We start from the raw sequence: 25,725 nt of genomic DNA, 5'->3' as shown, positions 1-25,725 counted from the left end.
AGCGCTCAATAAATACGACTGAATGAATGAATGGCCCCAAAACAGAAAGTTGAGAAGGACAACATTCCGTCTTTTATTTCTCCTTTAGCTCTCTGTTATGCCGGAGGAAATAATATCACAACCTTCAATGGAATTAACTACAACTATGAGATGCTTGCAAACTGTTACCATGTCTTAGCCCAAGACGGCAGCCAGGATCCAAAATTCATGGTGATGATAAAGAAAGTGGAAGAATCGACCGACCAGAAGGCCATCAATGTCAAACTAGGCAATCAGTAAGTATCCAGTGAAGATTACGGCCATTAGAGTTTCTGACTTGCCGCAGGGAGCTCTGAAAACTAAATCAAAAATGGCAATATATTTTGAACGGTTTGTTTATGGTATTTGTTAAAGCACTTACTATGCGCCAGGCACAGTAATAATGATAATAATAATAATGATGGTATTCATTAAGCACTTACTATGTGCCATTCATTCATTCATTCAACCGTATTTACTGAGTGCTTACTGTGTGCAGAGCACTGTACTAAGCGCTTGGGAAGTACAAGTTGGCAACATATAGAGACTATAATAATAAACAGATACATTCCTTGTCCACCGCAAGCTTACAGTCTAGGGGGTATTATAGATATTAATATAAATAAATTCATAAATTCATACAGTGCCAGGCACTGTGGTAAGCACTGGGGTGATAGAAACTTCTCAGGTTGGGCGCGGTCCCTGTCCCACATTTTATGGATGACGTAACTGAAGTACAGAGCTCAGAAAACTAAATCAAAAATGGCAATTAATTTAGTTTGGGTTTTTTTGTGGTATTTGTTAGGCACTTACTATGTGCCAGGCACCGTACTAATCACTGGGGTGATAGAAACTTCTCAGGTTTGACATGGTCCCTGTCCCACATTTTATGGATGAGGTAACTGAAGTACAGAGTTCAGAAAACTAAATCAAAAATGGCAATTTATTTAGTATGGTTTTTTATGGTATTTGTTAAGCACTTACTATGTGCCATTCATTCATTCATTCATTCAATCGTATTTATTGAGTGCTTACTGTGTGCAGAGCACTGTACTAAGCACTTGGGAAGTACAAGTTGGCAACATATAGAGACTATAATAATAAACAGATACATTCCTTGTCCACCACAAGCTTACAGTCTAGAGGGGATTATAGAAATTAATATAAATAAATTCATAAATTCATACAGTGCCAGGCACTGTACTAAGCACTGGGGTGATAGAAACTTCTCAGGTTGGACACGGTCCCTGTCCCACATTTTATGGATGAGGTAACTGAAGTACAGAGCTCAGAAAACTAAATCAAAAATGGCAATTTATTAGTATGGGGTTTTTTTATGGTATTTGTTAGGCACTTACTTTGTGCCAGGCACTGTACTAAGCACTGGGGTGATAGAAACTTCTCAGGTTGGACACGGTCCCTGTCCCACATTTTATGGATGAGGTAACTGAAGTACAGAGCTCAGAAAACTAAATCAAAAATGGGAATTTATTTAGTATGGTTTTTTATGGTATTTGTTAAGCACTTACTATGTGCCATTCATTCATTCATTCATTCAATCGTATTTATTGAGCGCTTACTGTGAGCAGAGCACTGTACTAAGCGCTTGGGAAGTACAAGTTGGCAACATATAGAGACTATAATAATAAACAGATACATTCCTTGTCCACCACAAGCTTACAGTCTAGAGGGGATTATAGATATTAATATAAATAAATTCATAAATTCATACAGTGCCAGGCACTGTACTAAGCACTGGGGTGATAGAAACTTCTCAGGTTGGACACAGTCCCTGTCCCACATTTTATGGATGAGGTAACTGAAGTACAGAGCTCAGAAAACTAAATCAAAAATGGCAATTTATTTAGTATGGGTTTTTTATGGTATTTGTTAGGCACTTACTATGCACCAGGCACCGTACTAAGCACTGGGGTGATAGAAACTTCTCAGGTTGGACACTGTCCCTGTCCCACATTTTATGGATGAGGTAACTGAAGTACGGAGCTCAGAAAACTAAATGAAAAATGGCAATTTATTTAGTTTGGGTTTTTTATGGTATTTGTTAGGCACTTACTATGTGCCAGGCACCGTACTAAGCACTGGGGTGATAGAAACTTCTCAGGTTGGACACGGTCCCTGTCCCACATTTTATGGATGAGGTAGCTGAAGTCCAGCGAAGTGAAATGACTTGTCCAAGGTCACGCCATTTAGAATTAGAAGTTTTTTGAGGTTGAATCTGCTGGTCTAAGGGACGGCGGGCTAGCTACCACGGAGGGCTTGGGAAGCTGGATTCCGGAAGACGGTCTCGGGAGCCGAGGCCGGCAGGATGACAGGTGGATTTCTTCTAGACTGTGAGCCCACTGTTGGGTAGGGACCGTCTCTATATGTTGCCAAATTGCACTTCCCAAGCGCTTAGTACAGTGCTCTGCACACAGTAAGCTCTCAATAGATATGATTGAATGAATGAACGGACTTCCTGTTATATTCCCAGAGGAGGGGTTCCCATGGCATCCTCCCGGCTGGTCTGCCACATGGTATCAGGCCTCAGATAATAATAATAATAATGATGGTATTTGTTAAGCGCTTACTATGTGCAAAGCACTGTTCGGAGTGCTGGGGAGGTTACAAGGTGACCAGGTTGTCCCATGGGGGGGGGGGGGGCCTCACAGTTTTAATCCCCATTTTCCAGATGAGGGAACTGAGGCCCAGGGAAGTGAAGTGACTTGCCCAAAGTCACCCAGCTGACGGTTGGTGGAGGCGGGATTTGAACCCGTGACCTGTGACTCCAAAGCCCTGGCTCTTTCCACGGAGCCACGCTGCTTCAGATCCAACGGAGATGCTATCGAGCTGCGGGGCCGGGGTCACAAGGATGGCACGTTTATGAGCTCTAGGCGTCCCCCAAATGTCCCACGTGGGACAACCTGATCACCTTGTATCCCCCCAGCACTTAGAACATTCATTCAATCGTATTTATTGAGCGCTTACTGGGTGCAGAGCACTGTGCTAAGCACTTGGGAAGTACAAGTTGGCGACGTCTAGAGACGGTCCCTACCCAACAATGGGCTCACGGTCTAGAAGGGGGAGACGGAGAACGAAACAAAACATGTAGACAGGTGCCAAGGAGAAACAACGTGGCTCAGTGGAAAGAGCCCGGGCTTTGGAGTCAGAGGTCATGGGTTCAGATCCCAGTTGCGCCAATTGGCAGCTGTGTGACTTTGGGCAAGTCACTTCACTTCTCTGGGCCCCAGTTACCTCATCTGGAAAATGGGGATTAAGAACAGTGCTTCACACATAGTAAGCGCTTAAAAATATCATTATTATTATTATTATCTACTATAGTGCACACTATAAGCATTCAATAAATATGATGGATTGATTGATTGACAATTGCAGCAAACAGACTAGCACGGCACACTGCAAATCCAGAAGGCGGTGGCTCTTTTTGTGCAGGATTGCAAGAGCAAGACCAAGGGAAGACAGTGCCAAGCCTCACAGACAAATCTCATTATTATTATAATGGCATTTATTAAGCGCTTACTATGTGCAAAGCACTGTTCTAAGCGCTGGGGAGGTGACAAGGTGATCAGGTTGTCCCACGGGGGGGCTCACAGTCTTCATCCCCATTTCACAGATGAGGGAACTGAGGCCCAGAGAAGTGAAGTGACCTGCCCAAAGTCACACAGCTGACAACTGGCGGAGCTGGGATTCGAACACAATGAAAATTCATCTTTGAGTGTATATGGCGTTGACGGTATTTTTGCTCCCTAATTAGCTCCTCAGTTCCATTGCTCAGAAAAGTAGCTTGGCCTAGTGGAAAGAATACAGGCTTGGGAGGCAGAGGGCCTGAGTTCTAATTACGGCTCGGCTACTTTCCTGCTCTGTGATCTTGGGCAAGGCGCTTAGCTTTTCTGCTTCTCCAAATAATTACTAGGTCCGCGGTCTTTCCACTCGGCCTTACTGACTCTCAATTCAGCTCCGTTCTGAAACCAAGCCTCCCCCCGGCATGGCTCCTGCTACTGAATTCCTCGGTTCAGATGCTATGCCGGCCTTTAAACGGACTGTTTGCATTTCAGAGGTCGTGGGTTCAAATCCCGGCCCCAACAATTGTCAGCTGGGTGACTTTGGGCAAGTCACTTCACTTCTCTGGGCCTCAGTCCCCTCATCTGGAAAATGGGGATGAAGACTGTGAGCCCCACGTGGGACAACCTGATAACCTTGTATCTACTCCAGCGCTTAGAACAGTGCTTTGCACATAGTAAGCGCTTAACAAATACCATCATTATTCCCAGACTGAGCCTCCTCCCCCTCTCCACCCTCCCCGCCTTCCCTCCTTCCCTCCCCCACAGCACCTGTATATATGTATATATGTTTGTACTGATTTATTACTCTATTTATTTATTTTACTTGAAGCAGCGTGGCTCAGTGGAAAGAGCCCGGGCTTTGGAGTCAGAGGTCATGGTTTTGAATCCCGGCTTTGCCACATGTCTGCTGTGTGTCCTTGGGCAAGTCACTTAACTTCTCTGAACCTCAGTTACCTCATCTGTAAAATGGGGATTAAGACTGTGAACCCCACATGGGACAACCTGATCACTTTGTAACCCCCCCCAGTGCTTAGAACAGTGCTTTGCACATAGTAAGTGCTTAACAAATGCCAACATTATTATTATTATTATGGTACATATCTATTCTATTTATTTTATTTTGTTAATATGTTTTGTTTTGTCCTCTGTCTCCCCCTTCTAGACTGTGAGCCCACTGTTGGGTAGGGACCGTCTCTATATGTTGCCAACTTGGACTTCCCAAGAGCTTAGTACAGTGCTCTGCACACAGTAAGTGCTCAATAAATATGATTGATTGATTGATTGATTCCCCACAGCACCTGTATATATGTATATATGTTTGTACTGATTTATTACTCTATTTATTTATTTTACTTGTGCATATCTATTCTATTTATTTTATTTTGTTAATATGTTTGGTTTTGTCCTCTGTCTCCCCCTTCTAGACTGTGAGCCCACTGTTGGGTAGGGACCATCTCTATATGTTGCCAACTTGGACTTCCCAAGCGCTTAGTACAGTGCTCTGCACACAGTAAGCACTCAATAAATACAACTGATTGATTGATTGATTCCCCATAGCATCTGTATATATGTTTGTACTGATTTATTTCTCTATTTATTTATTTATTTTACTTGTACATATCTAGTCTATTTATTTTATTTTGTTAATATGTTTTGTTTTGTTCTCTGTCTCCCCCTTCTAGACTGTGAGCCCACTTTTGGGTAGGGACCGTCTCTACATGTTGCCAACTTGTACTTCCCAAGAGCTTAGTACAGTGCTCTGCACACAGTAAGCACTCAATAAATACGATTGATTGATTGATTGACTGGGAAGAGAACACAAAGGCTCTGGACAAACCAGGGGTTCAGACGTCCCCCTTGGAAAAATGCTCTATTCATTCATTCATTCGATCGTATTTATTGAGCGCTTACTGTGTGCAGAGCACTGTACTAAGCGCTTGGGAAGTACAAGTTGGCAACACATAGAGACGGTCCCTACCCAACAACAGGCTCACAGTTTAGAAGGGGGAGACCGGCAACAAACCAAAACATATTAACAAAATAAAATAAATAAAATAAATATGTACAAGTAAAATAAAAAAATAGAGTAATAAATACTTACAAACATATATACATATATACAGGTGCTGTGGGGAGGGGAAGAAGGTAAGGCGGGGGGAGGGGGAGAGGAAGGAGGGAGCTCATTCATTCATTCATTCAAATGTATTTATTGAGCGCTGCGTGCAAAGCACTGTACTAAGCGCTCTAGGGTCACAGGCTTCTATATTCTTCTGCAAAGTGGTACCCGTGATATCATCAACCTACACTGCAAATCCACCATGATGCATGTGATTTTATGTGTCTCTCTCCTTACTATGCTATTTATTTTATTTTGTTAATATATTTTGTTTTGTCGTCTGTCTCCCCCTTCTAGACCATGAGCCGGCTGTTGGGTAGGGACCGTCTCTAGATGTTGCCAACTTGTACTTCCCAAGCGCTTAGTCCAGTGCTCTGCACACAGTGAGCGCTCAGTAAATACGACTGAATGAATGAAAAACACGTCATTCTTTTCACTCAGAATCTTCATTTCTCTTAGAATCACCAATTTTAATTCCTGTGCAGTATTCTGAGAATAGCACTGCCCTGCCGTTTAAGCCTAGTATTTTATAAAATCTGTTATAGCATACTATTCCCAGACATAATGAGAGTATTTCTACTAATTTCAGACAGGAGATGGTTTTGGCTTGTTTAACCTATCGCTACTAATTCTGGAGGGACAAGGTCTGCTGTGTGACCTTGGGCAAGCCACTTCACTTCTCTGTGCCTCAGTTGCCTCATCTGTAAAATGGGGATTGAGACTGCGAGCTCCACCTGGGACACGGAATGTGTCCAGTCCGATTTGCTTGTATCCACTCCGGTGCTTAGTATGGTGCCTGGCACATAATAATCAATCAATCAATCGTATTTATTGAGCGCTTACTATGTGCAGAGCACTGTACTAAGCGCTTGGGAAGTACAAATTGGCAACACATAGAGACAGTCCTTACCCAACAGTGGGCTCACAGTCTAAAAGGGGGAGGCAGACAACAAAACCAAACATACCAAAAAAATAAAATAAACAGGATAGAAATGTACAAGTAAAATAAATAAATAAATAAATAAATAAATAGAGTAATAAATAATAAGTGCTTAACAAATACCATAATGATTAATCAGCATTATTATCTGCAAGACAGAGTGTTGTCCTGAAACAGGTTTGTCAATTCTGCAATCTTTTGCAACGTTCAAAAATTTCATCAAAAATTTTCCATGAAGGCAATGGCATAGAAGATTTATGAATTCAATAGCATGCAGTAATTCTAAAAGATTAGAAGCTATTAAAAATTGGCCGGAGGAGGGTGGGTGGTGGCAGGGAATCCTTGGGATTTTTGTGGTATTCTGAAAAGATATCATTTTAAATCTTCCTTTCTAAATATATATCAAACTCACCTTTTCTCATTCAAGTGACATTGACATGTATCCCAAAGAAGGCCACCTCAAACTGAAAATTAATGGTTTAGAAACTCCGGTGGAGAAACTCCCATATGAATCCAGTTCTGGTAAGTGAAATAACGTTTACGGTATTTACCGTCTGGAAATACCGTCAGTGGAAAGAGCCCGGGCTTTGGAGTCAGAGGTCATGGGTTCTAATTCTGGCTCTGCCAATTGTCAGCTGGGTGACTTTGGGCAAGTCACTTTAACTCCTCTGTGCCTCAGTTACCACATCTGTAAAATGGGGATGAAGACTGTGAGCCCCCCGTGGGACAACCTGATCGTCTTGTAACCTCCCCAGCGCTTAGAACAGTGCTTTGCATATAGTAAGCGCTTAATAAATGCTATTATTATTAGTATTATTTTGTGCCCTAGTAGAATGTTCTGACCATTTTAAAAGAAGCCTCATGTGTGTATTTTCCTCTTGGTAAGATCTCCAGGGGAGATAATAATAATGGCATTTATTAAGCGCTTACTATGAGCAAAGCAATCAATCAATCCATCAATCATATTTATTGAGCGCTTACTGTGTGCAGAGCACTGTACTAAGCGCTTGGGAAGTACAAGTTGGCAACATATAGAGACAGTCCCTACCCAACAGTGGGCTCACAGTCTAAAAAGCACCGTTCTAGGCGTGAGATCTCTGGCCTCCTCTCACAATCCACCCCCTTCACTTGTGCCTCCCACCCCGTCCCGTCACACTTTATGAAACCACTTGCTCCCTCTGTGACCACCCTCTTCAACGGCTCACAAGAGAAGCAACGTGGCTCTGTGGAAAAGAGCCTGGGCTTTGGAGTCAGAGGTCATGGGTTCAAATCCCGGCTCCGCCACTTGTCAGCTGGGTGACTTTGGGCAAGTCACTTCACTTCTCTGGGCCTCAGTTCCCTCACCTGTAAAATGGGGATGAAGACTGTGAGCCCCCCGTGGGACAACCTGATCACCTTGTAACCTCCCCAGTGCTTAGAACAGTGCTTTGCACATAGTAAGCGCTTAATAAATGCCATCATCATCATCATCACTGGCTTCTTTCCCGCTGCTTTCAAACATGCTCATGTCTCCCCGTCCTAAAAGAAAAAACCCTCTCCCTTGTCCCCACGGCTTCCTCCGGTTGTCGCTCCATCTCCCTCCTCCCGTTCCTCTCCAAACCCCTTAAGTGAGTTGTCTACACGTTCGTCTCCTCCAATTCTCGCCTTGACCCCCTCCAATCTGAAATCTGCCCCTTCGCTCCACCTAAACCGTCCTCTCAAAGGTCATCAATGATCTCCTTCTTGTCAATTCTCCGGTCTCTATTCCATCCTGACTCTCTTTGACCTCTCGGCTGCCTTCAACACTATGGACCACCCCCTTCTCCTGGCTTCACTGACAAAGTCTTCCCTTGGTTCTCCTCCTATCCCTCTGGCCGCTCATTCTCTTTCTTTTCCGTGAGCTCCTCCTCTGCCTCCCACCCCCGAACTATGGGAGTCCTTCAAGGCTCAGTTCTGGATCCCCTTCTGTTTTCCTTCTACCCTAACTCCGTCGAAGAATTAATTTGCCCCCTCCCTGCCAAATTCAACTACCATCTCCATGAGGAGGATTCCCAAATCTACATCACCACCGCTGACCTCTCTCCTTTTCTGAGGTCTCATATGTTCTTCTTCTGCCTCCAGGACATCTCTACTTCGATCGATCGATCACTTGGTCATATTTATTGAGTGCTTAGTGCTGTACTAAGCGCTTGGGAGAGTACAGAATAACAGAGTTGGTGGACACAAGGAGCTTATAGTCTAGATGGAGAGACGACGGATTAAATGAATTATGGCTATGTGCCTGAAAAGCAGCGTGGCTTAGTGGATAGAGCATGGGCCTGCGAGTCAAAAGGACCTGGCTCCACCACATGTGTGACCTTGGGCAAGTCACTTCACTTCGCACTATCCCTCCTCCCCCTTCCCTTTCCTTCCCTTCCTTTGAAGCCCACATTATTCGCCTCTACCACCCCCTCCAGATTCTTGTAGCCGTCATCTACCGCCCTCCGGGCCCCACTTCCAACTTCTTTAACGACTTTGACCCCTTCCTCACCTTCCTTCTCTCCTTCTCCATGCCCACTCTGATCCTCGGAGACTTCAATATCCATATCCATATGGATATCCCTAACGACTCCTCTGCCGCCCGCCTTCTATCTCTCCTTGACGCTGCCAACCTCTTCCTCCACCCCACCTCGCCCACTCACCAACTTGGTCATACCCTCGACCTCATCATCTCCTACTGCTGCACTGTGTCCACCCTCACCAACTCTGTAATCCCTCTCTCTGATCATAATCTTCTCACCTGCCTCCTCACTCACACTCCTTTCCCCCGTAAATCCGTATTACTCCCTCACAGAGATCTCCGCTCTCTGGACCCCACCCATCTTTCGGAGCGCCTCACACCCCACCTCTCCGCCCTCTCCTCTCTACCCAGTCTTGATGATCAGATTACTGCTCTCAACTCTACCCTTTCTACTCAGCTAGACTCACTCGCTCCCCTTTCCCTTCGCCGCTCTCGCACCACTAACCCACAACCCTGGATCACTGCCACTGTCCGCCTCCTTCGCTCTTATGCTCGAGCTGCCGAACGCTGCTGGCGAAAGTCTAAACACCATGCCAACCTCGTTCACTTCAAGTTTATCCTTTCCTGTCTTAACTCAGCCCTCTCTTCTGCCAGACAAAACTATTTCTCCTCCCTTATTGACACCCATGCCCATCACCCCCGCCAGCTCTTCCGTACATTCAACTCCCTTCTCAGGCCCCCGGTTCCTCCCCCTCCTCCTTCCCTCACCCCCAACGATCTGGCCTCCTACTTCATTAACAAAATTAAATCCATCAGGTCCGACCTCCCCAAAGTCTCTTCCCCCCTTTCTCCATCCCCCCGGCTCTCAACACTCTCTGCTACTCTCCCATCCTTCCCAGCGGTATCCTCAGAGGAACTCTCCTCCCTCCTCTCAAGTGCTACTCCGGCCACCTGTGCTTCTGACCCCATTCCCTCTCATCTTATGAAATCTCTCGCTCCATCCCTTCTCCCCTCCTTAACTTCCATCTTCAACCGCTCACTCTCCACTGGTTCCTTCCCCTCTGCCTTCAAACATGCCCATGTCTCTCCCATCCTAAAAAAAACCCTCTCTTGACCCCACCTCACCTTCTAGTTGTCGTCCCATATCCCTCCTACCATTCCTTTCCAAACTCCTTGAACGAGTTGTCTACACGCGCTGCCTAGAATTCCTCAACGACAACTCTCTCCTCGACCCCCTCCAGTCTGGCTTCCGTCCCCTTCATTCCACGGAAACTGCCCTCTCAAAGGTCACCAATGACCTCCTGCTTGCCAAATCCAACGGCTCATATTCTGTCCTAATCCTCCTCGACCTCTCAGCTGCCTTTGACACTGTGGACCACCCCCTTCTCCTCAACACGCTATCTGACCTTGGCTTCACAGACTCCGTCCTCTCCTGGTTCTCCTCTTATCTCTCCGGTCGTTCTTTCTCAGTCTCTTTTGCAGGCTCCTCCTCCCCCTCCCATCCTCTTACTGTGGGGGTTCCCCAAGGTTCAGTGCTTGGTCCCCTTCTGTTCTCAATCTACACTCACTCCCTTGGTGACCTCATTCGCTCCCACAGCTTCAACTATCATCTCTACGCTGATGACACCCAGATCTACATCTCTGCCCCTGCCCTCTCCCCCTCCCTCCAGGCTCGCATCTCCTCGTGCTTCAGGACATCTCCATCTGGATGTCTGCCCGCCACCTAAAGCTCAACATGTCGAAGACTGAGCTCCTTGTCTTCCTTCCCAAACCTTGCCCTCTTTCTGACTTTCCCATCTCTGTTGACGGCACTACCATCCTTCCCGTCTCACAAGCCCGCAACCTTGGTGTCATCCTCGACTCCGCTCTCTCATTCACCCCTCACATCCAAGCCGTCACCAAAACCTGCCGGTCTCAGCTCCGCAACATTGCCAAGATCTGCCCTTTCCTCTCCATCCAAACTGCTACCCTGCTCATCCAAGCTCTCATCCTATCCCGTCTGGACTACTGCACCAGCCTTCTCTCTGATCTCCCATCCTCGTGTCTCTCTCCACTTCAATCCATACTTCATGCTGCTGCCTGGATTATCTTTGTCCAGAAACGCTCTGGGCATATTACTCCCCTCCTCAAAAATCTCCAGTGGCTACCAATCAATCTGCGCATCAGGCAGAAACTCCTCACCCTGGGCTTCAAGGCTGTCCATCACCTCGCCCCCTCCTACCTCACCTTCCTTCTCTCCAGCCCAGCCCGCAACCTCCGCTCCTCCACTGCTAATCTCCTCACTGTACCTCGTTCTCGCCTGTCCCGCCGTCGACCCCCGGCCCACGTCATCCCCCGGGCCTGGAATGCCCTCCCTCTGCCCCTCCGCCAAACTAGCTCTCTTCCTCCCTTCAAGGCCCTGCTGAGAGCTCACCTCCTCCAGGAGGCCTTCCCAGACTGAGCCCCTTCCTTCCTCTCCCCCTCGTCCCCCTCTCCATCCCCCCATCTTACCTCCTTCCCGTCCCCATAGCACCTGTATATATGTATATATGGTTGTACATATTTATTACTCTATTTATTTATTTATTTATTTATTTATTTATTTTACTTGTACATTTCTATCCTATTTTATTTTGTTGGTATGTTTGGTTCTGTTCTCTGTCTCCCCCTTTTAGACTGTGAGCCCACTGTTGGGTAGGGACTGTTCTATGTGTTGCCAATTTGTACTTCCCAAGCGCTTAGTACAGTGCTCTGCACATAGTAAGCGCTCAATAATTACGATTGATTGATTGATTGATTGATTCTCTGGGCCTCAGTTACCCCAGCTATAAAATGGGGATGAAGAGTGTGATCCTCACGTGGGACAGGGACTGTGTCCAATCTGATTAATTTATATCTACCCCAGCACTTAATACGGTGCTTGGTAAATAGTAAGCATTCAACAAGTACCAGAATAATAATAATAATAATAATACATAAGTACTGTGGGGCTGAAGTGAATAAAGGAGAGGCGAATAAAGGATACAAATCCAAGGACAACGTCCCGCTGACACCTTCAGTTAACGTGTCCAACACAGAACTTGTCATCTTCCCATTCAAACTCTGTCCTCTTTTTGACTTTCCCTAGCATTTATTGTCATTTATTAAGCACTTACTATGTGCAAAGCACTGTTCTAAGCACTGGGGAGGTTACAGGGTAATCAGGTTGTCCCACGGAGGGCTCACGGTCTTCATGCCCATTTTACAGATGAGGGAACTGAGGCACAGAGAAGTTGTGACATGTCAAAAGTCACACAGCCGACAGTCGGCAGAGCCGGGGTTTGAACCCATGGCCTCTGACTCCAGAGCCCGGGCTCTTTTTCACTGAGCCACGCTGTTTCTACAATGCCACATTCCTCCCTGTCTCACAAGCCCGTAACCTTGGTGTTCCCCCTTTTAGACTGTGAGCCCACTGCTGGGTAGGGACTGTCTCTATATGTTGCCAACTTGTACTTCCCAAGCGCTTAGTACAGTGCTCTGCACACAGTAAGCGCTCAATAAATATGATTGATGATGATGATGATGATGTTCTCCTCAACTCATCTCTGCCATTCAACCCACTTATTCATTCTTTCTCCCAATCCTATCAGTTCTAGCTTCACAACAGCACTAAAATCTACCTTTTCCTCTCCATCCCTCAAAATGCTACTAGTCAAAGCTACTCTCCTGCCTCCATTACTGCATCAGCCTCCTTGCTGACCTCCATTCTCTGCTGCCCGGATCATTTTTCTACAAAAACGCTCAAGCCGTGTTTCCCCACTCCTGCAGTGGTTGCACTCAATAATAATGAGTAATTTTGGGATTTGTTAAGCGCTTACTATATGCCAGGCACTGTTCTAAGCACTCCACCTTCGCATCCAGCGCTGAGAACGGTGCTTTGCACCTAGTAAGTACTTTATAAATGTCATTATTATTATTATTATCAGTCAGAAACTCCTTACCATCGGTTTTACAGCATAGTCCAGTGGATAGAGCACGGCCCCAGAAGGACCTGGGTTCTAATCCTGGCCCCGACTCTTGACCGCTGTGGGACCTTGGGCAAGTCGTTTCGCTTCTCTGGGACTCTGTTCCCTCACCTGTAAAATGGGGATTAAAGACTGTGAGCCCCCCGTGGGAAAACCTGATCACCATGTAACCTCCCCAGTGCTTAGAACAGTGCTTTGCACATAGTAAGCACTTAATAAATGCCATCATTATTATTATTATCTATCCCAGTGCTTAGTATAGTGCCTGGCATATAGTGAACTCTTAACAAATACCAAAAAAATAAAATAAAATAAAATAAATCACCTTACCCCTATTTTACCTTGCTGATTATCTATTACAACCCAGGCCTCTCACTTCACTCCTCTAATGCCAAACTACTTACTGTACCTCGTCCTTTTCTTTCTCACCCACAGCGACCTTGGCCATGTCCTCTCTCTGGCCTTGACCTTCCTCCCCCTTAATATTCGACAGTCCAATCAATCAATCAATTGTATTTATTGAGCGCTTACTGTGTGCAGAGCACTGTACTAAGCGCTTGGGAAGTACAAGTTGGCAACATATAGAGACGGTCCCTACCCAACAGTGGGCTCACAGTCTAGAAGGACAGATGAGGTAACTGAGGCCCAGAGAAGTGAAGTGACTCGTCCAGAGTCACACAGCTGACAATTGGCGGGGCCGGGATTTGAACCCATGACCTCTGACTCCAAAGCCCGGGCTCTATTCCACTGAGCCACGCTGCCACTCTCCCTACCTTCAAAGCCTTGAAGCAGTGTGGCTCAGTGGAAAGAGCCCGGGCTTTAGAGTCAGAAGTCAAGGGTTCAAATCCAGGCTCCACCACTTGTAAACTGTGTGACTTTGGGCAAGTCACTTCACTTGTCTGTGCCTCAGTTCCCTCACCTGTAAAATGGGGATTAAGACCATGAGCCCCCCATGGGACAACCTGATCACCTTGTAACCTCCCCAGTGCTTAGAATGGTGCTTTGCACATAGTAAGCGCTTAATAAATGCCACTATTATTATTATTATTGCACATAGTAAGCACTTAATAAATGCCATTATTATTATTATTATTATTATTATTATTATTATTATTGTTATCATTATCTCCTCCAAGAGGCCTTCCCCGACTAAGCCCTCATTTCCCCTACTCACTCCCCCTTAGTGTTACCCTGGTACTTGGATTTGTATCAAACAGTGACATTTATTGAAGGCCTACTATCTGCAGAGCACTGTACACTGTACTAAGCACTTGGGAGAGTTTAGCACAACAGAATTAGAAGACTCGTTCCCTGTCCATAAGAAGTTTACAGTCTAGAGGACGGTACACTTTAAGTACTTGATATTCACCCCTCCCTCATCTCCACAGAACGCCCACTGTTGGGTAGGAACCGTCTCTATGTGTTGCCAGCTTGTACTTCCTAAGAGTTTAGTACAGTGCTCTGCACACAGTAAGCGCTCAATAAATACGATTGAATGAATGAATGTACATCTCTGAAATTTATTTTGATGTCTGCCTCCCACTCTGGACTGTCAGCTCCTTGAGGGCAGGGAATGCGTCTATCAACTCTGTTATATCGTGCTTTTCCCAGTTGCTTAGTATAGTGCTCTCTACCCAGTAAGCACTAAATGAATATTATTAATGGATTAAATGACTTCAAAAAGGAATGAATGAAAACTCGGTAGAGCCTGCCCAAGGAATTCACCTGTATATGTGTTTGTACAGATTTATTACTCTATTCATTTTACTTGTCATATTTACTATTCTATTTATTTTATTTTGTTAATATGTTTTGTTCTGTTGTCTGTCTCCCCCTTCTAGACTGTGAGCCCGTTGTTGGGTGGGGACCGTCTCTAGATGTTGCCAACTTGTACTTCCCAAGCGCTTAGTACAGTGCTCTGCACACAGTAAGCGCTCAATAAATACGATTGAATGAATGAATGAATGAATGACCGTCTGTGTATGTTGCCAACTTGTACTTCCCAAGCGCTTAGTACAGTGCTCTGCACACAGTAAACACTCAATTAAGATGATTGAATGAACAAATGAATGAATGTCCATCTGTATATGTTGCCAACTTGTACTTCCCAAGCGCTTAGTACAGTGCTCTGCACACAGTAAGCACTCAATAAATGAGATTGAATCAATCAATCAATCATATTTATTGAGCCCTTACTGTGTGCAGAGCACTGTACTAAGCGCTTGGAAGTACAAGTCGGCAACACACAGAGACGGTCCCTACCCAACAGTGGGCTCACAGTCTAGAAGGGAATGAATGAATGAATTCAAACATGAAAAAGAGCAGTCACTGAAACATCACCTATGTAACTTAAAATGAAAGCGATAGAAAGCCACACAGATTGACAAAATGTGTGCAAACATGCATATAAAATAAAAATGACCATTTGTATTTACGTTGTCATTTCATTTCACTCTCTACCTGGATATGAGTCGTGTATGGATTCAGCAGTGTTAAATACAATGTTAAACCACCGATTCTGCAAAGAACATGTTTTTAAACTATGATTCAATCAATCAATCTTATTTATTGAGCGCTTACTGTGTGCAGAGCACTGGACTAAGCGCTTGGGAAGTACAAGTTGGCAACATATAGAGACGGTCCCTACCCAATAATGTCATTATTATTATCAAGGTATTTGTTAAGCGCTTATGTTGTGTCCAGCACTGTTCTAAGCGCTGGGGTAGATATAGGGTAATCAGGTTGTCCCATGGCGGGGCTCACAGTTTAATGCCCATTTTACAGATGAGGGAACCGAGGCCCAGAGAAGTGAAGTGACTTGCCCAAGGTCACACAGCAGACAAGCGGAGGCCTTCCCAGACTGATCCCCTTCCTTCCTCTCCCACTCGTCCCCCTCTCCATCCCCCTCATCTTACCTCCTTCCCTTCCCCACAGCACCTGTATATATGTTTGTACATATTTATTACTCTATTTTACTTGTACATATCTATTCTATTTATTTTATTTTGTTAGTGCGTTTGGTTTTGTTCTCTGTCTCCCCCTTTTAGACTGTGAGCCCACCGTTGGGTAGGGACCCTCTCTAGATGTTGCCGACTTGTCCTTCCCAAGCGCTTAGTCCAGTGCTCTGCGCACAGTAAGCGCTCAATAAATACGATTGATCGACTGATTGATTGAAGCGGCAGAGCCGGGATGAGAACCCACGTCCTCCGACTCCCAAACCCAAGGTCTTTCCGCTAGGCCAAACCGCTAAGGACCTCTTTTAGCCGCTGAACTCTTCCTTTCGGATTATTTGTCTTAGAACCGACCGTACTGATCGCGGAGGAGAAAAATGGCATAATCCTCATTGCTCCGGCGTACGGCATCGACAAGCTTTTCTACGACGGAAAGATCTGCAAGGTACCTTCCTCTTATGCTTCCCCCAAGGATTTTCTCTGGAAACGCACGTTGCAATTACTTTCCCTCTCTCACCTCCCTCCTTTATTCCCTCTTCCCCCGTCCCTTTTCCTGTCTCCTTCGGATAAAGGTTCAAGTGTCAATGTGGATGATTGGAAAGACGCAAGGCATGTGCGGCAGTTGCGATGCTGAGCATAGCCTGGAATTCCAAATGCCCAATGGTCAGCTAGCAAAAAATGCAGTGAGTTTTGCCCAGTCTTGGATTTTAGCGGAAGATTCCTGTGATTCGGGTAAGGAGACCCATCTGTAAAGTTGTGCTATTCAGCGCTTAACAAATAATAATGATAATGATGGTATTTATTAAGCGTTTACTATGTGCAAAGCACTGTTCTAAGCGCTGGCGAAGTTACAAGGTGATCAGGTTGTCCCACGGGGGGCTCACAGTCTTCATCCCCATTTTACAGGTGAGGGAACTGAGGCCCAGAGAAGTGAAGTGACTTGCCCAAAGTCACACAACAAATACCGTTATTATTATTATTATTTAACTGGAGGAGCTGGGATTTGAACCCATGACCTCTGACTCCAAAGCCCGTACTCTTTCCACTGAGCCACGCTGCTTCTTCCCCTCCCCACAGCACCTGTATATATGGATATATGTTTGTACATATTTATTACTCTATTTTACTTGTACACATTTATTCTATTTATTTTATTTTGTTAATATGTTTTGTTGTCTGTCTGTCTCCCCCTTCTAGACTGTGAGCCCGCTGTTGGGTAGGGACCGTCTCTATATGTTGCCGACTTGTACTTCCCAAGCGCTTAGTACAGTGCTCTGCACGTAATGATAATGTTGGCATTTGTCAAGCACTTACTATGTGCAAAGCACTGTTCTAAGCGCTGGAGGGGATCCAAAGTGATCAGGTTGTCCCATGTGAGGCTCACAGTCTTAATCCCCATTTTGCAGATGAGGTAACTGAGGCTCAGAGAAGTTAAGTAACTTGCCCAAGGTCATACAGCAGACATGTGGCGGAGACAGGATTCGAACTCATGACCTCTGACTCCAAAGCCCTTGCTCTTTCCACTGAGCCACGCTGCTTCTCAAAGCGCTCAATAAATATGATTGAATGAATGAACCGAGCCCCCTCCCCCTCTCCACAGCACCTGTATATATGTATATATGTTTGTACATATTTATTACTCTATTTATTTTACTTGTACATATTTATTCTATTTATTTTATTTCCTTAATATGTTTTGTTGTCAGTCTGTCTCCCTTTCTAGACTGTGAGCCCGCTGTTGGGTAGGGACCGTCCCTATATGTTGCCAACTTGCACTTTCCAAGCGCTTAGTACAGTGCTCTGCACACAGCAAGTGCTCAATAAATACGATTGAATGAATAAAGACAATATTTATTAAGCACCGACTCTGTGCTTAATATCTATTCATTTTATTTTGTTAGTATGTTTGGTTTTCTTCTCTGTCTCCCCCTTTTAGACTGCGAGCCCACTGTTGGGTAGGGACCGTCTCTATATGGTGCCAACTTGTACTTCCCAAGCGCTTAGTCCAGTGCTCTGCACACAGTAAGCGCTCAATAAATACGATTGATGATGATGATGATGACTGAATGTAGGAACGAATGGGCAGTGGAGCAAAACTACCGCCGTTTTAGGCGTTCGAAGTCTAGATCCGGATCTAAATCTAGACCTGGATGTTTTAAAAAATTGGCTGCCCTACCAGAAAACGGGGCTCACTGCATTTGTAGTTGCGTGAAAAGGAGTGTGGGATAACTACAGAGTGTGTTTATTACTCCCTGCAGCGTGTGCCCTGCAGCGTAAAGTCATGAAAATCGAGAAACGCGTTGGATATGAAAGACGGGCCTCCACCTGCCTGTCCATCCACCCCGTCTTGACGTGTCGACGGGGATGCTCGCCCACCAGAACTACCCCCTTCTCCGTCGGTTTCCACTGTCTAACAGCCGGTAAGTCTTCAATACGCGGCCCGGTTTGGAGATTGGCCGACTGCCCATTTCATCGTTGGTTTTCTACGCGTTTCTTCAAGTCCGGTGAGTTTTTACTGAGTGACCAAGAGCAAGTCTTTGACCTCTCTGGGTCTCGGTTACCTCATCCATCAAACGGGGATAAAATCCCCACACCTCTCAGAACACGTGTCCGGGTAGGGACCGTATCCCGTGGAATTATCTTTTATCTTCCCCAGGACGTAGGACATAGCTTGGCACAATCAATCAATAATAATAATAATAATGACGGCGTTTGTTAAGCGCTTACTATGTGCAAAGCACTGTTCTAAGCGCTGGGGGGATACAAGGTGATCAAGGTGTCCCACGTAGGGCTCACAGTCTTAATTCCCATTTTACAGATGAGGTAACTGAGGCTCAGAGAAGTTAAGTGACTTGCCCAAGGTCACACAGCAGGCATGTGGCAGAGCTGGGATTTGAACCCATGACCTCTGACTCCAAAGCCCATGCTTTTTCCACTGAGCCACGCTGCTTCAATCAATCGTATTGATTGAGCGCTTACTGTGTGCAGAGCACTGGACTAAGCGCTTGGGAAGTACAAGTTGGCAACATATAGAGACGGTCCCTACCCAACAGTGGGCTCACAGTCTAAAAGGGGGAGACAGAGAACAAAACCAAACATACTAACAAAATAAATAGAATAGATATAAAGCACAGAGTCGGTGCTTAATAAATATCGTCTTTATTCATTCAATCGTATTTACTGAGCACTTGCTGTGTGTAGAGCACTGTACTAAGCACTTGGGAAGTACAAATTGGCAACATATAGAGATGGTCCCTACCCAACAACGGGCTCACAGTCTAGAAGGGGGAAAACTTTGTGTCCAGTGTCACACGTGTGACAATTTATGCTCCTCCTTGTCCAAAATCCAGAAAAAAAAAGCTTTCAGGGGCTGCCCTAGCTAAAAGGAGCGTCTTCTCAAATAATAATAATGATGGCATTTATTAAGCGCTTACTATGTGTAGAGCACTGTACTAAGCATTTGGGAAGTACAAATTGGCAACATATAGAGACGGTCCCTACCCAACAACGGCCTCACAGTCTAGAAGGGGGAGAACTTTGTGTCCAATCAATCAATCAATCAATCGTATTTATTGAGCGCTTACTATGTGCAGAGCACTGTACTAAGCGCTTGGGAAGTACAAATTGGCATCACATAGAGACAGTCCCTACCCGATAGTGGGCTCACAGTCTAAAAGGGGGAGACAGAGAACAGAACCAAACATACCAACAAAATAAAATAAGTAGGATAGAAATGTACAAGTAAAATAAATAAATAAATAAACAGAGTAATAAATATGTACAACCATATATACATATATACAGGTGCTGTGGGGAGGGGAAGGCGGTAAGGCGGGGGGATGGAGAGGGGGACGAGGGGGAGAGGAAAGAAGGGGCTCAATCTGGGAAGGCCTCCTGGAGGAGGTGAGCTCTCAGCAGGGCCTTGAAGGGAGGAAGAGAGCTAGCTTGGCGGATGGGCAGAGGGAGGGCATTCCGGGCCCGGGGGATGACGTGGGCCGGGGGTCGATGGTGGGACAGGCGAGAGCGAGGTACGGTGAGGAGATTAGTGGTGGAGGAGCGGAGGGTGCGGGCTGGGCAGTAGAAGGAGAGAAGGGAGGTGAGGTAGGAGGGGGCGAGGTGATGGACAGCCTTGAAGCCCAGGGTGAGGAGTTTCTGCCTGATGCGCAGATTGATCGGTAGCCATTGGCCAGCGTCACACGTGTGACAACTTATGCTTCTCCTTGTCCAAAATCCAGGAAAAAAAAAAGCTATCGGGGGCTGCCCTAGCTAAAAGGAGCGTCTTCTCAAATAATAATAATGATGGCATTTATTAAGCGCTTACTATGTGCAAAGCACTGTTCTAAGCACTGGGGAGGTTACAGGGCGATCAGGTTGTCCCACGGGGCTCACAGTCTTAATCCCCATTTTCCAGATGAGGTAAATGAGGCACAGAGAATAATAATAATAATAATGGCATTTATTAAGCACTTACTCTGTGCAAAGCACTGTTCTAAGCGCTGGGGAGTTTACAAGGCGATCAGGTTGTCCCATGTGGGGCTCACAGTCTTCATCCCCATTTGACAGATGAGGTAACTGAGGCACAGAGAATAATAATAATAATGATGGCATTTATTAAGCGCTTACTATGTGCAAAGTACTGTTCTAAGCACTGGGGAGGTTACAAGGCGATCAGGTTGTCCCACGTGGGGCTCACAGTCTTCATCCCCATTTTACAGATGAGGTAACCGAGACCCAGAGAATAATAATAATAATGATGGCATTTATTAAGCGCTTACTATGTGCAAAGCACTGTTCTAAGCACTGGGGAGGTTACAAGGCGATCAGGTTGTCCCACGTGGGGCTCACAGTCTTCATCCCCATTTTACAGATGAGGTAACCGAGGCCCAGAGAATAATAATAATAATAATGATGGCATTTGTTAAGCGCTTACTATGTGCAAAGCACTGTTCCAAGTGCTGGGGGGGGGGATACAAGGTGATCAGGTTGTCCCACCCGTGGGGCTCACGGTCTTCATCCCTATTTTACATATGAGGGAATTGAGGCACAGAGAAGTGAAGCGACTCGCCCAAAGTCACACAGCTGACAAGTGACAGAGGCGGGATTTGAACCCATGACCTCTTCCCACTGAGCCACATGGCTTTGGGTAATGGAAATAAGAGACAAGATGGCAAACTCTCCTTTGGCACTCAAGCCCACCCACCTGTTCCCTTCTTCCCTGAGCGAGGGCATCCTTCTTGCCCATGCCCCACGTCAAGCCACTTCACAGCTGAGACCCCTGTGAGAAGAATCCGATTTCGGCCCCCAAAATCCCCGAGATGAAGCCTGCTCCTTCACAGACCGATGACGGTGGAGCTGAAAACCCCATTTAATTCCTCGTTTCCAAGGACGAATCCTAAATCAACTCCCAGGAGAAATGCAGAGAAGGTTTTCCACCGGACATGACATCCCTTTTTCCACATTCCCTGAGGATGGTGATTTATCATCGATTCCATTTCTAGTTAAAACTCCTCCGTATCTAAGCCGACAGTAGAGTTCCTATTTCTGTTGTCGTGATTTGAATAATGCTTACATTCTAAGAAGGAACTGTACATTAAAAAGAATCTTTTCCCAATAATCCTCCATTTTAAGTGGTCTCATAATTAGCTACCTTGATTTGAAATGAGGAAGCTCATTATGTACTATTATGCATATTATCTATTATTACTATTATTATTATTATCTATTTATTACTCTATTTATTTTACTTATACATATCTATTCTATTTATTTTATTTTGTTAGTATGTTTGGTTTTGTCTCCCCCTTTTAGACTGTGAGCCCACTGTTGGGTAGGGACTGTCTCTATATGTTGCCAATTTGTACTTTCCAAGCGCTTAGTACAGTGCTCTGCACACAGTAAGCGCTCAATCAATACGATTGATGATGATAATATTATCCTACACATTATGATAATATATTATAGAAAGCAGCATGGCATAGTGGAAAGACGGAGCTGGGGGTCTGGGAGTCCGAAGGTCATGGGTTCTAATCCCGCCTCTGCCACTCATCTGCTGGGTGACTTTGAGCAAGTCACTTCACTTCTCTGGGCCTCAGTAGTCTCATCTGTAAAATAGGGATTGAGACCGTGAGCCCCACACGGGACAGGGAATTGGGTCCAACCTGATCAGTCTGTAGTCACACCAGAGCTTAGTACAGTGCCTGGCACATAGTAAGCGCTTAACAAATACCATAATTATTATTATTATCGTATCATGTTACATAATATGTCTCTTATTAAGTAGTTACCCTCTTTCTGAGGCCTTAGGAGGAAGTCTCATCCTCATGTTTGGCTTACAAGACCAAAATTTTGTTTAAATTACTTGTTAGTCTTCCCCTCTAGACCGTAAGCTCCCTGGGTCAGGGAATGTTTCTAGCAACTATTATAGTACACTCCCCCAAGCTCTCAGTACAGTGCTCTCCACACAGTCAGTGCTCAATGAATAAGATCGATTGACTGAATGAGCATATTTTTTAATGGTTTTCAAAGGGGTGCTCCTACCTTGTTTCCGTCATCAGCACCGGGAGAGAATTTATATTCTTATCATATTTTTACCGTACGAATTTCCCAAGATTCCAAAAGATTTTCAGGCCTCTTATTTTCCGTCATCATCACCGAGGGAGAATTTATATTCTTATCATATTTTTACCATAAGAATTTTCCAAGATTCCAAAAGATTTTCACGCCTCTTATTTTCCGTCATCATCACTGAGGGAGAAATTATAGTCTTATCATATTTTTACCATAAGAATTTCCAAAGATTCCAAAAGATTTTCAGACCTCTTATTTTCTCCCTTTCCAATTTCCAGGAGCCACTCCTGTTCTTCCTGACGAGCACAGTAACTTGGACCAGAAATCCGAGATTTGGTTATAGTACACTCCCCCAAGCTCTCAGTACAGTGCTCTCCACACAGTCAGTGCTCAATAAATATGATCGATTGACTGAATGAGCATATATTTTAATGGTTTTCAAAGGGGTGCTCCTACCTTGTTTCCGTCATCAGCACCGAGGGAGAATTTATATTCTTATCATATTTTTACCATAAGAATTTCCCAAGATTCCAAAAGATTTTCACGCCTCTTACTTTCCGTCATCATCACCGAGGGAGAATTTATAGTCTTGTCATATTTTTACCATAAGAATTTCCCAAGATTCCAAAAGATTTTCAGGCCTCTTATTTTCCGTCATCATCACAGAGGGAGAATTTATAATCTTATCATATTTTTACCATAAGAATTTCCCAAGATTCCAAAAGATTTTCACGCCTCTTATTTTCCGTCATCATCACCGAGGGAGAAGTTATAGTCTTGTCATATTTTTACCATAATAATTTCCCAAGATTCCAAAAGATTTTCAGGCCTCTTATTTTCCGTCATCATCACAGAGGGAGAATTTATAATCTTATCATATTTTTACCATAAGAATTTCCAAAGATTCCAAAAGATTTTCACGCCTCTTATTTTCCGTCATCATCACTGAGGGAGAATTTATAGTCTTATCATATTTTTACCATAAGAATTTCCCAAGATTCCAAAAGATTTTCACGCCTCTTATTTTCCGTCATCATCACCGAGGGAGAATTTATAGTCTTGTCATATTTTTACCATAAAAATTTCCCAAGATTCCAAAAGATTTTCAGGCCTCTTATTTTCCGTCATCATCACAGAGGGAGAATTTATAATCTTATCATATTTTTACCATAAGAATTTCCAAAGATTCCAAAAGATTTTCACGCCTCTTATTTTCCGTCATCATCACCGAGGGAGAATTTATAGTCTTATCATATTTTTACCATAAGAATTTCCGAAGATTCCAAAAGATTTTCACGCCTCTTATTTTCCGTCATCATCACCGAGGGAGAATTTATAGTCTTATCATATTTTTACCATAAGAATTCTCAAAGATTCCAAAGGATTTTCACGCCTCTTATTTTCTGTCATCATCACCGAGGGAGAATTTATAGCCTTGTCATATTTTTACCATAAGAATTTCCAAAGATTCCAAAAGATTTTCAGGCCTCTTATTTTCTCCCTTTCCAATTTCCAGGAGCCACTCCTGTTCTTCCTGACGAGCACAGTAACTTGGACCAGAAATCCGAAGATTTGGTTATAGTACACTCCCCCAAGCTCTCAGTACAGTGCTCTCCACACAGTTAGTGCTCAATAAATAAGATCGATTGACTGAATGAGCATATTTTTTAATGGTTTTCAAAGGGGTGCTCCTACCTTGTTTCCGTCATCAGCACCGAGGGAGAATTTATATTCTTATCATATTTTTACCATAAGAATTTCCCAAGATTCCAAAAGATTTTCACGCCTCTTATTTTCCGTCATCATCACCGAGGGAGAATTTATAGTCTTGTCATATTTTTACCGTAAGAATTTCCCAAGATTCCAAAAGATTTTCACGCCTCATTTTCCGTCGTCATCACCGAGGGAGAATTTATATTCTTATCATATTTTTACCATAAGAATTTCCCAAGATTCCAAAAGATTTTCACGCCTCTTATTTTCCGTCATCATCACCGAGGGAGAATTTATAGTCTTATCATATTTTTACCATAAGAATTTCCCAAGATTCCAAAAGATTTTCACACCTCTTATTTTCCGTCATCATCACCGAGGGAGAATTTATATTCTTATCATATTTTTACCATAAGAATTTCCCAAGATTCTGAAAGATTTTCACGCCTCTTATTTTCCGTCATCATCACCGAGGGAGAATTTATAGTCTTGTCATATTTTTACCATAAGAATTTCCCAAGATTCCAAAAGATTTTCAGGCCTCTTATTTTCTCCCTTTCCAATTTCCAGGAGCCACTTCTGTTCTTCCTGACGAGCACAGTAACTTGGACCAGAAATCCGAAGATTTGGTCGAGAACGTGGATGCCCACGCGACATGCGCCTGCAGTAAACTACAGTGTGCCGCCTGAAACTGCGTTTTGCTCGATTTCTGGGACATTGTGCGGAGTTCAGGATTTTTTATTTTATTTTACTGGGCCGTAACCGATGTCGTTTGGGATTCGGATCACCTTGTAACCTCCCCAGTGCTTAGAACAGTGCTTTGCACATAGGAAGCGCTTAATAAATGCCATTATTATTATTATTATTATTATTGTATAACGCCTCTTCTAATTTATAATGTTCTAACGCGTGGCCACAGCTTGAGGTTTGGAAAACGTTTTTGAGTTTGTAGAATGCTAGAATAAATCTTCCCGTTTAATAAGTTGTTGGAGAGCTTTTTTCTGTCCCCCAGTGAGTCAGGGGTTTGCGGAAGCTTCTTCGTTCTGGGGACCCTCGAAGATATCGAGGTCTGAGCGCCTATTTAAGAGGGTGGCATGTTACAGAGTTTTTTTGCTACAGCAAAAAAAATTCTTCTAAATTCTAAATTATTCTTCTAACATCATCATCATCATCATCATCATCAATCGTATTTATTGAGCGCTTACTATGTCATCACTACCTTCTGCTTTCCCAGAACGGTGATCTGCAGGAGAAGCAGCATGGCTTAGTGGATGGAGCACTGCCCTCGAAGTCGGAAGGATCTAGGCCCTAATCCTAAATTCCGCCACGTGCCTGCTGTGTGACCTTGGCCAAGTCATTTAACCTCTCTGGGCCTCA

At 44.5% G+C, this 25,725-nt stretch overlaps 1 protein-coding gene across 1 annotated transcript in view; it reads left to right on the top strand.

Annotated features, from left to right (window-relative positions):
* The window catches only part of LOC119927071 (vitellogenin-2-like), a 119,076-nt gene extending 93,744 nt beyond the window's left edge, over window positions 1-25,332 (top strand). The window contains exons 31-36 of the mRNA XM_038745613.1: window positions 89-275; window positions 7,083-7,177; window positions 16,416-16,513; window positions 16,641-16,800; window positions 18,327-18,488; window positions 24,919-25,332. Coding sequence (XP_038601541.1) covers window positions 89-275; window positions 7,083-7,177; window positions 16,416-16,513; window positions 16,641-16,800; window positions 18,327-18,488; window positions 24,919-25,037 — 821 coding nt within the window. The 3' untranslated portion in view covers window positions 25,038-25,332. The remainder of the gene's footprint in view (window positions 1-88; window positions 276-7,082; window positions 7,178-16,415; window positions 16,514-16,640; window positions 16,801-18,326; window positions 18,489-24,918) is intronic.
* The last annotated feature ends 393 nt before the right edge of the window (window positions 25,333-25,725 follow it).

This window comes from Tachyglossus aculeatus, chromosome 4 (assembly GCF_015852505.1).
Source record: "Tachyglossus aculeatus isolate mTacAcu1 chromosome 4, mTacAcu1.pri, whole genome shotgun sequence".
In the NCBI taxonomy this organism is placed as follows: domain Eukaryota; kingdom Metazoa; phylum Chordata; class Mammalia; order Monotremata; family Tachyglossidae; genus Tachyglossus; species Tachyglossus aculeatus.
Note: the sequence above shows the minus strand (reverse complement) of the source record. Positions and strands in the feature narration are given on the sequence as shown.